General features: G+C 44.6%; 1 protein-coding gene across 1 annotated transcript; it reads right to left on the minus strand.

Annotated features, from left to right (window-relative positions):
* Positions 1 to 5,904: 5,904 nt before the first annotated feature.
* On the minus strand, positions 5,905 to 9,730 carry LOC106591944 (secretogranin-2). The gene is made up of 2 exons (XM_014183210.2): positions 9,617 to 9,730; positions 5,905 to 8,346 (listed from the first exon to the last, which is right to left on the minus strand). Exon 2 carries the CDS (start codon positions 8,051 to 8,053, stop codon positions 6,287 to 6,289), a length of 1,767 nt encoding a protein of 588 aa, XP_014038685.2. The 5' UTR covers positions 8,054 to 8,346; positions 9,617 to 9,730; the 3' UTR covers positions 5,905 to 6,286.
* Between the last annotated feature and the right edge of the window lie 2,070 nt (positions 9,731 to 11,800).

The raw sequence follows: 11,800 nt of genomic DNA on the forward strand, positions 1-11,800 counted from the left end.
CCTGGTAGGTTCATTGATAATTTGTGTGAGATTGAGGGCATCTAGCTTAGATTGTAGGGCGGCCAGGGTGTTAAGCATGTCCCAGTTTAGGTCACCTAACAGTACGAGCTCTGAAGATAGATGGGGCAATAAATTCACATATGGTGTCCAGGGCACAGCTGGGGGCTGAAGGTGGTCTATAACAATCGGCAACAGTGAGAGTCTTGTTTCTGGAAAAGTGGATTTATAGAGGTAGAAGCTCGAATTGTTTGGGCACAGACCTGGATAGTATGACAGAACTCCGCAGGCTATCTCTGCAGTAGATTGCAACTCCGCCCCCTTTGGCAGTTCTATCTTATCGGAAAATGTTATAGTTAGGATGTACATTTCAGGATTTTTGGTGGGCTTCCTAAGCCAGGATTCAGACATGGCTAGGACATCCGGTTTGGCAGAGTGTGCTAAAGCTGTGAGTATAACAAGGCGGCTTCTAATGTTAACATGCATGAAACCAAGGCTTTTACGGTTACAGAAGTCAACAAATGAGAGTGCCTGGGGAATGGGAGTGGAGCTAGGCGTTGCAGGGCCTGGATTAACCTCTACATCACTGGAGGAACAGAGGAGGAATAGGATAAGGGTACGGCTAAAGGCTAAAAGAACTGGTTGTCTAGTGCGTTCGGAACTGAGAATAAAAGGAGCAGGGTTCTGGGCGCGGAAGAATAGACTCAAGGCATAATGTACAGATAAGGGTATGGTAGGATGTGAATACAGCGGAGGTAAATCTAGACATTGAGTGACGATGAGAGAGGTTTTGTCTCTAGAGACCATTTAAACCAGGTGAGATCACCGCATGTGTGGGGGGTGGAGCAACAGGGCTAGCTAAGGCGTATTGAGCAGGGCTGGAGGCTCTACAGTGAAATAAGGCAATAATCACTAACTAAAACAGAAATGGACAAGGCATATTGACATTAGGGAGAGGCATGCATAGCCGAGTGATCATAGGGACCAGTGAGTAGCTAGGCGAGCTGGAGACACGGCGATTCAGACAGCTAGCGGGCCGGGGCTAGCAGAAGGCCCTTAGGGGGACATCGCGACAGAAGAGTCTTTTGTAGCCCCCTCGGACGGTTACGTTGGCAGACCAGTCTTGATGGATCGGCAGGGCTCCGTGTAGGCAGTAAAAGGGTCCAAGCCAATTGGCAAAGTAGTTATTGTAGCCCAAGAAATTGGCTGATGGACCTCTTCAGCTAACAGTCCGATATGCTCTAGACAGCTAGCGGGCCGCGGCTAGCAGGCTAACGGGCTAGCGGATGGGTCTTCAGGGGATTTCGCGACGGAGGAGCCTGTTGAAACCCCATCGGGTGGATTACGTCGGTAGACCAGTCGTGATGGATCGGCAGGGCTACGTGTCGGCAGTAAAAGGGGTGCAGGCCAATTGGCAAAATAGGTATTGTAGCCCAAGGAGTGGCTGATGGACCTTTTCAGCTAGCCGGGAGATGGGCCTAGCATGAGGCTAATTCCAGGTTAACTGGTGCTTGCTTCGGGACAGAGATGTCAGCCAAGAGCAGCTAAGAGCATAGCAGCTAGCTAGCTGCGATGATCCAAGTGAAAAGGTTCAGAGCTTGCGGTAGGAATCTGGAGATATGGAGATTTGGTGGAGAAAAAGCAGTCCGGTATGCTCTGGTTTGAATCGCGCTGTGCAGACTGGCAGGAGTTGACCGGGCTAAGGTTAGCTAATGACTGCAAGCAGTGGCTAACTGACTACTAACTAGTAGCTAGTAAGCTGGCTAGCTTCTGTTAGGGGTTCTGGTTCTAAAATATAGAAAATAGCAGATCCATACCACATTGGGTGAGGCGGGTTGCAGGAGAGTATGTTGAAATTGAGGTTAAAAATATATATGAAATATATACGAAGAAAAAAATATATATATACACGGGACACAACAAGACAAAGACAAAGACGTCCGAACTGCTACACCATCTTGGATATATATATATATATATATATATATATATATATATATATCTGCTCAAAAAAATAAAGGGAACACTTAAACAACACATCCTAGATCTGAATGAAATAAATAATCTTATTAAATACTTTTTTCTTTACATAGTTGAATGTGCTGACAACAAAATCACACAAAAATAATCAATGGAAATCCAATTTATCAACCCATGAAGGTCTGGATTTGGAGTCACACTCAAAATTAAAGTAGAAAACCACACTACAGGCTGATCCAACTTTGATGTAATGTCCTTAAAACAAGTCAAAATGAGGCTCAGTAGTGTGTGTGGCCTCCATGTGCCTGTATGACCTCCCTACAATGCCTGGGCATGTTCCTGATGAGGTGGCGGATGGTCTCCTGAGGGATCTCCTCCCAGACCTGGACTAAAGCATCCGCCAACTCCTGGACAGTCTGTGGTGAAATGTGGCATTGGTGGATGGAGCGAGACATGATGTCCCAGATGTGGTCAATTGGATTCAGGTCTGGAGAACGGGCGGGCCAGTCCATAGCATCAATGCCTTCCTCTTGCAGGAACTGCTGACACACTCCAGCCACATGAGGTCAAGCATTGTCTTGCATTAGGAGGAACCCAGGGCCAACCGCACCAGCATATGGTCTCACAAGGGGTCTGAGGATCTCATCTCGGTACCTAATGGCAGTCAGGCTACCTCTGGCGAGCACATGGAGGGCTGTGCGGCCCCCCAAAGAAATGCCACCCCACACCATGACTGACCCACCGCCAAACCGGTCATGCTGGAGGATGTTGCAGGCAGCAGAACGTTCTCCATGGCGTCTCCAGACTCTGTCACGTCTGTCATGTGCTCAGTGTGAACCTGCTTTCATCTGTGAAGAGCACAGGGTGCCAGTCGCGAATTTGCCAATCTTGGTGTTCTCTGGCAAATGCCAAACGTCCTGCACGGTGTTGGGCTGTAAGCACAACCCCCACCTGTGGACGTCGGGCCCTCATACCACCCTCATGGAGTCTGTTTCTGACCGTTTGAGCAGACACATGCACATTTGTGGCCTGCTGGAGGTCATTTTGCAGGGCTCTGGCAGTGCTTCTCCTGCTCCTCCTTGCACAAAGGCGGAGGTAGCAGTCCTGCTGCTGGGTTGTTGCCCTCCTACGACCTCCTCCACGTCTCCTGATGTACTGGCCTGTCTCCTGGTAGTGCCTCCATGCTCTGGACACTACGCTGACAGACACAGCAAACCTTCTTGCCACAGCTCGCATTGATGTGCCATCCTGGATGAGCTGCGCTACCTGAGCCACTTGTGTGGGTTGTAGACTCCGTCTCATGCTACCACTAGAGTGAAAGCACCGCCAGCATTCAAAAGTGACCAAAACATCAGCCAGGAAGCATAGGAACTGAGAAGTGGTCTGTGGTCCCCACCTGCAGAACCACTCCTTTATTGTCTTGCTAATTGTCTATAATTTCCTGTTGTCTATTCCATTTGCACAACAGCATGTGAAATGTATTGTCAATCAGTGTTGCTTCCTAAGTGGACAGTTTGATTTCACAGAAGTGTGATTGACTTGGAGTTACATTGTGTTGTTTAAGTGTTCCCTTTATTTTTTTGAGCAGTGTGTAGTATATATATATATATATATATATATATATATATATATATATATATATATATATATATATATATATATATATATATATATGTGTGTGTGTGTGTGTATGAACACTTCTGACTTCAACTGTCCTTCAGCCATTTTTCCACAACTTTGGAAGTATGCTTGGGGTCATTGTCCATTTGGAAGACCCATTTTCGACAATATATATTGTGTGTGTATGTACAGTTGAAGTCAGAAGTGTTCATACACTTATGTTGGAGTCATTAAAACTCGTTTTTCAACCACTCCACAAATTTCTTGTTAACAAACTATAGTTTTGGAAAGTCGGTTAGGACATCTACTTTGTGCATGACACAAGTAATTCTTCCAACAATTGTTTACAGACAGATTATTTCACTTATAATTCACTGTGTTACAATTCCAGTGGGTCAGAAGTTTACATACACGAAGTTGACTGTGCCTTTAAACAGCTTGGAAAATTCCAGAATATGATGTCATGGCTTTAGAAGCTTCTGACAGGCTAATTGCCATCATTTGTGTCAATTGGAGGTGTACCTGTGGATGTATTTCAAGGCCTACCTTCAAACTTCAAACTCAGTGCCTCTTTTCTTAACATCATGGGAAAATCAAAAGAAATCAGCCAAGACCTCAGAAAAGAAATTGTAGACCTCCACAAGTCTGGTTCATCCTTGGGAGCAATTTCCAAACACCTGAAGGTTCCACGTTCATCTGTACAAACAATAGTACGCAAGTATAAACACCATGGGACCACGCAGCCGTCATACCGCTCAGGAAGGAGACGTGTTCTGTCTCCTAGAGATGAACGTACTTTGGTGCGGAAAGTGCAAATCAATCCCAGAACAACAGCAAAGGACCTTGTGAAGATGCTGGAGGAAACAGGTACAAAAGTATCTATATCCACAAACAAGTCCTAAATTGACATAACATGAAAGGCCGCTCAGCAAGGAAGAAGCCACTGCTCCAAAACCGCCATAAAAAAAGCCAGACTACAGTTTGCAACTGCACATGGGGACAAAGATCGAACGTTTTGGAGAAATGTCCTCTGGTCTGATGAAACAAAAATAGAACTGTTTGGCCATAATAACCATTGTTATGTTTGGAGGAAAAAGGGGGAGGCTTGCAAGCTGAAGAACACCATCCCAACCTTGAAGCACGGGGGTGGCAGCATCATGTTGTGGGGGTGCTTAGCTGCAGGAAGGACTGGTGCACTTCACAAAATAGATGGCATCATGAGGAGGAAAATGATGTGGATATATTGAAGCATCATCTCAAGACATCAGTCAGGATGTTAAAGCTTGGTCGAAAATGGGTCTTCCAAATGGACAATGACCCCAAGCATACTTCCAAAGTTGTGGAAAAATGGCTTAAGGACAACAAATTCAAGGTATTGGAGTGGCCATCACAAAGCCATGACCTCAATCCTATAGAACATTTGTGGGCAGAACTGAAAAGCGTGTGTTCTGTGCAAGGAGGCCTACAAACCTGACTCAGTTACACCAGCTCTGTCAGGACGAATTTCACCCAAGTTATTGTGGGAAGCTTGTGGAAGGCTACCTGAAATGTTTGACCCAGGTTAAACAATTTAAAAGCAATGCTACCAAATACTAATTCAGTGTATGTAAACTTCTCACCCACTGGGAATGTGATGAAAGAAATAAAAGCTGAAATAAATAATTCTCTCTACTATTATTCTGACATTTCACTTTCTTAAAATAAAGTGGTGATCCTAACTGACTTAAGACAGGGACTTTTTACTAGGATTAAATGTCAGGAATTGTGAAAACTGAGTTTAAATGTATTTGGCAAAGGTGTATGTAAACTTCCCACTTCAACTGTATGTATGTATGTATGTATGTATGTATGTATGTATGTATGTATGTATGTATGTATGTATGTATGTATGTATGTATGTATGTATGTATATTACATTGATGGAAGCAACAATCTATCTGCAGTATTAAAGCTGATCCACCCCTTAAAATGTTTTAAATAAATGTGTCATTCTTGTTTGTTGCGACCGGTGCTGTCCAAGGGACTGAAATCATAGAAATAGAATCTCATTCTGTGTGGCTGAAATGTCCATCTTCACGTTTGCTCATTATTGTAGCTTTAAATTGCCCAAATTGATTGCATTGCAACATACAGCTTATCAGTCAATCAAAGATGTTTGATTGATCAAGAGTTTTTAGATTTTACAACAACAAGCGGAGGCTACATATTGTTATTGCTGACACATTGAGACAGATGGTGTTTTGAATGTGATATTCTGCAGCCTGTTCACCATCTGTGCGCTCCAATTAGTAAACACTACACAGTAAGGAAAAAATAAAGTCAATGCTTTATTAACCTCATACATTACACATTACCGAACACATGTACGAAATATAATTTACGAGGAGGAACACAAGTGGATGTGCACTGATGTACGGCTAGTATAAAGTGGTCTATTGTAACTAGTGTTGTTCTAGCTAGCCTATCAAAAACATTGAATATTATGCCACACACTCAGTTACAACCACCAACAGGCACTCCCTTGTAGCTACATCAGATCAAGTTCATGTATAAATTGGCTATTCAAGCATGAGCTGTAGTAAATCTACTGAAGAGACTAAACTCCATTGCATGTATTTACTTTTCAAAATACTTTATTATGATTCCCCCCTGATCAAAACAATATAATATGGATCTACATCCCCACCATCTACAGTCCTTTGACAGTTTTGGTGTAAAGGTCCTTATCTTCGCCCTCTTCAGTCTCTGGGTTCAGATAGCCTAGAATTTTCAGCAGCGTGTTGTCATCCAAGCCCTGCGTTTGTGACACATCGCCCGTGTCCTCCTCGGGTTCTGACTGTCTTTTCTGAGGCGGGCTTTTATCTGAGTCCATTTGGTCAAAGTAGTCCTGTATTGCCTCCTCGAATGTTCCCAGTACAAGCTGATGGTCCTGTGAGGGAGGCTGCGAGGCGCGCTTTTTTTGGTCTGCCTTGTTTGCTGTCTGCGGATACTGTGCCAACATCTGGGCAGCCAGATACGACGACAGCTCGTCTTCGTCAACAGTGTAGTCGTAGTCGTTCTTTCCTTTCTCTGGGACGTTTGGCTCAGAGAGCATGTAGTCTTTCTGCTTTCCAGCTGGCGCGTAGAACCTTGACGGCGGGCTTGTATGCTGTTTGTGCTTCTTGAGTGCAGGTGCGTTCTGATTTGCCACGCTTCCCAGCCCTAGGATTTTTAGAATGTCTTCTGTGTTTATTTCTTCCAGGACGTTGCTTGTTTGGGTCTCAGGCAGCCGTCTGTTGAAGAAGGTCTCTGGGGGGATCTTATTTTTTTGGTGAGAGGAGATCTGAGTTAATTTGTCCTCTACCCTGGCCAGATCATTAGGTGTCCAAGATTGTGCCTGTGTCCTCAGTGGTGTCCTGTCCTGTTTTGTCATCTCCCCACTCTTCAGCATGTCCATCAGGTCTTCTGGTGGGATCTGTAGTTTCTGGGAGATTTGGATGAGCTTGTAAATGGCCTGTGGATCTACCTTGTCACTGTACTGAGTTGGAGCTGCCCTCCTCTCTTCCCTCTCCTCCTCTTCTTCAAGCTCTCTCTTCTGCTCCTCCTCTTCTTCTAGCTCTCTCTTCTGCTCCTCCTCTTCTTCTAGCTCTCTCTTCCGCTCCTCCTGCTCTGTTTTCTCCAGCACCTTCAGAAGGTAGTAGTCATCTGGGTCATATTCTCTTGGACCTGGCTGGCTTGATCGCTTGACCTCATCAATCTCCTCATCATCTTCATTATCATCATCATCATCATCCTCCAAGCCTCTGTCGAAGTCCTGCCTGTTGTCTCTCTCTTCGTCCTCCGTATCCACCTGCTCCTCTAGGGGCGTCCAATCCTCTCCCCCTGTCACATCCTCATAGGCCAGGTTCCTCACCTTGAACATGTCGTCATCATCTTCATCATCCTCATCATCCTCAGTCTGGCGTTTGTGTCCAGCCTTGGCATTGGCTATCCTCCCCAGTTCATCAAACACAGACTGCAGGTTGGCCAGGTTCTGGGGCGTGTACTTCCCCTCCATGTTCTCATTGGTGCGTTTGAAGGGGCTCTCACGGCCCTGGACTTTGCCTTCTTCCTCACCGTCCTCTTCATCTTCAAACATCAGCGGGTACTTCCTGTGAGGCAGGCTAGCACGCTGTGACCACGGGTACGCCATGCCCTCTCCCACCTGGCTGTCCTCCTCCTTCGTCGGTCTCCACCCTTTGCCCAGAGCGTGGTGGGCTGCACTGGGCCTCACAGGGGCTGGCTTTGGGCCCTTCTTGGTCTGCTGGAGGGTATTCAGTACCGCCTGCAGCCACTCATGGGTCTTGTTCTCCTTGTTGCCCTCCCCTTCCTCATCATCCTCATCTTGGTCCTGGCCTTGGCCTATATTACTCTGACTGGTCTGGGCAGGAGAGGCTAGCCTCAGCATGGAGAGGAGTTTCTCTGAGTCTGTGTCCATGTTGGTGGTGTCATAGTCTGGGGTGAGGGAAGCCTGCTCCTGTGGGGCTGACGCCCCCGGTCCGCTGGCGGAGGCTCTCAATGTACTCTAGGGCCTTGAGCATGTCTGCATTGGGGGGGGAGGTAGGGGGTGTCTCCTCGCTGGGGGTCCAGCTCACTGCCCCTCAGTCTGTGTTCTCTGAGAGAGGCCCCCTGGGCACTGCCGGAGCCCAGGAGGAGGAGGGGGAGCAGGGAGAGGAGGAAGGCCATCCCTGCCGAGGAGAGCTTGGGGAGTGATGGCATGGTGTCTTCAGCCTGGAGACAGACACAACAGGGAGAGAAGAGTCAGCGCTGACCTTTTAGGTTTAGGATATGAAGATTTTTCACTGGTCAGACCATTATCTACGTATCTGCTCCTGTCACTTCAGTTTAGAGTCTTCATTTCTTTCAAACAAGAATATGTTCAAGAGCTGTGCAGTCAAAATCGTGATTTTCCTGTGTTTTATATATATTTCCAGACTAAATTTGTTAATAGACCAATAAGAAAAAGAGTTCCAAGCCTTTCTGCCAATAACAGCTAGTTTTCAGTTTTTCCCCTTCCCACTCTGATAGTCCTAGCAAAATTATTGCTTGAGAAATTGCTCTTTGCTAAGAAGCTATTTTATTAGATTTTTTTTTTACAATTTTAATTGAAAACAATCACAGTAAGGTACTTAATTGCTAGTCAGGAATGATTTCATATTGAGAACTGCTTCATTGGCCCTTTTAATGATGAGGCCAGTTTAAAGGCTTTTGTAATTATCAGCTCTAATGACCATTACAATTCTAAAATCCTTCATTTTTACACCTGCCTTTTATTCCCGTTTGACGCTTCAGCTAGATTGCTATAGACTATTAGTGATATGCATTGAGGTTCTTTCACTCTAGCTGCCGTTTTTACCCAGAGAATGAAAATCGCATCTGGTGAAAGCCAAAATGATTGTTTGCAGAGCAGTAATAGCATGGGCATTCAGCTCGCCTATAAATCTCATAAGTTTTCAAATTGTTGCTCTCTAGAATGAGTCACAATCCAGTTGTCTTGGTAACCTTTCGGCTGATGCTGGCTGCTGTCGAAACACTACTACCTACACACAAGACATCTCTAGCACACTCAAACAATGTTGTGTTGCACAAGCCTTTCACTGAGAAAATGCAATGGAACTTTATAATCATGCACCTAATTTGGATACAAATATTGAACACTGCTATTTATAAATCAACTAGTGGATGAATTGGTTTTGAAATCAAAGTGTTGTTTAATTTAGGCTATGTATTATCTGCTTATCCTACATAATAAAAACTACAAATTACTTTAGCAAATCACTAAAAACGAAACTATAATAAACGTGAATAGTTAGTCTAAGACACTATAAAACAGATTATGCATCTCTTCACTGCGGTAGCCCTGTTTGCAATGCATCAGGTTGGTTAAAGATAAACGGATTTTAAAATGGAAATTAACATATTAAAATAACTGAAAATAGTACAACTGAATTCCATTTTCTTAAAATAATAATTTCGATGTAGGCCCTATATAAAATCTTACCTCTGCAAAATAGTTTCAATCGATAGTCGTGAGTGAATTTAGCATCTCTTTCTCAGTGTAAGTGTGAGCAGGGATTCTCTGTGTTCAGCACCGGGGACAGCTCCTCCGGTTATATGAGGCGCCACCTGACTCGTGCGTCACTGCGACATACGCAATACTCGATCCAAAGAAACACACAAACATAATTAGAACTGGTTCACGTCTCTTCACCTCGACGTTCAATTGGAAAGGCTTATGTGATCACTGTTTTATCATCATGTCTAATTATGTTGGTTGTTAACCAACAGCGATGACTAAGTAATTAATATATACAATATCTGGACGGTAAGGTCGTGATTAATTAGCACAATGTCTACTTATATAGTGATAGACCTATACAACTATGCCTACGAGTTCTCCAGACAGAGTATAGGCTAATTATAGGTAATAGACCCAGTTATAATCATTTGCTCTAGGGACTTAAGCCTACGTGAGGCATTTTGTTGGCCTATGCTAAATAATGCTGCAATATTTGTGTTTCAAACTAAACATTTGTTTAGCCTACCATAACTGCTGATGTTCGCAGTAAATTGTGATTTGCACCTATGTATGCATCAACAAAACGGCGCTGCGGGCGTCCCTCTCGAAAGAGAGTAGAATCCGTCGATGACTCATTCACGCCCAAGATCGGTCAAAGAATGAGGCGGGGTGATGAGGACTGCAGAGAGATCGTGTGCTATGGGAGGTGCGTATGACCGTGCAATCGTAAGCCACTGGTCTTTTATTTTGGTTGCCTTTCAAGTCCTGTCTGGCCCAGGTCAGAGGGACGTCGTCACTTTCATTCATACATTTCCGTTGGGAGTCGGCACTCAGATGAGCATGGTAGTATGATTTGTTTACTAGGGATCCAGATTCCAGATACGCTTTCAGATATCGCTTCTATTTTGACATTGTAACAATAGATTAGGATTGTGTCTCAGTGCGACTGTATGCGTCTGTTGACGTATTTGGCTGACCAACCATATTTTGTTTACATTCAGCACATGCCTCCACTTTTCATGTAACTCCCTAATGACTGCATGAACTCGCGCATGCGCAAACACAGACACACACGCCAAGCAGTAAAGGATGTAAGGCTCAAGCAGCTTGGCTAATTGCTTGTGGTTGTGGCTGTGCTATGGGTAAACAGAAACCAATTACCCTTCTGTTCCACCCTCTCCCTCCTCCTACAGCCCGTCTTCCCAAAACACAGGCCTTTAGGGTCAAATAGAAACTTTTCTTACAGGCAATTAGCAGCAGTCTCAAATGTAACTACAGCCATACACATATTGGTGTCATATATTTGTAAGTGGTATCTGCATATGTTCCACCATCTGTTCAATGTGTTATCAAATTGTATCGGCCTATTAGAGAGACAAAAAAACCCTGCTGTCTCCAAGTGCCTCAGATACTAATCAACCTGCTTTATCCTAAGCCCTGGGTGTAGCCTAAAGATGCTCTCTGATTTCAGTAAGATAACATCAGTGAACTTCAGGCCAATTTGTTCTTAATGCTTGCTTGGCATCATATAGACATTGATCTGTAGTTGGCTATTGTTCTGTTCTGTATCAGTAATACACAGACATCTGACACATCTATAACAATCCCATTTGAATTGATCTCATCGATCAAATTGATTCCAATGCCATAGCAATTATCAATATCTCTGATGATGTCATATAATAATAGTACAAAAAAAAATGCATGAAATGTATGCATTCATTACTGTAAGTCGCTCTGGATAAGAGCGTCTGCTAAATGACTAAAATGTAAATGTAAATATATAATAGGGAAACTGCATCATGACAGTGATCCTTCTCCTTAACCCCAGCTGTCAATGTCCTGGCAGGGTGGATGGGGAGAGGCAGAGCGAGAGAGGCAGAGCGAGAGAGGCAGTTCGAGAGAGGTGGAGAGAGGGAGGCAGAGGCGGAGAGAGAGGGAGGCAGAGGCGGAGAGAGAGAGAGAGAGAGAGAGGAAGCGAGGGAAACCAGAGAGCGAGAGAAGGATAAATTGTATTGGTCTAGAAGCTTTGACGTCAATGGCTCAATTTTCAGGTGGATCATGTCCCTCTTTGTGTGTGTGTATGATATGGGCTAGTTGTCTCAGCCATTGTCTGCATATCTCTCTGTCTGTGTTGGGGGTTGGGCATGAGCATGAGTCACTGAA

The sequence above is a fragment of the Salmo salar genome, chromosome ssa20, assembly GCF_905237065.1.
Source record: "Salmo salar chromosome ssa20, Ssal_v3.1, whole genome shotgun sequence".
In the NCBI taxonomy this organism is placed as follows: Eukaryota; Metazoa; Chordata; class Actinopteri; order Salmoniformes; family Salmonidae; genus Salmo; species Salmo salar.

Coding starts and splice junctions, on each gene's coding strand:
- LOC106591944 (XM_014183210.2), bottom strand. CDS start 8,053: ATGGACACAGACTCAGAGAAACTCCTCTCCATGCTGAGGCTAGCCTCT.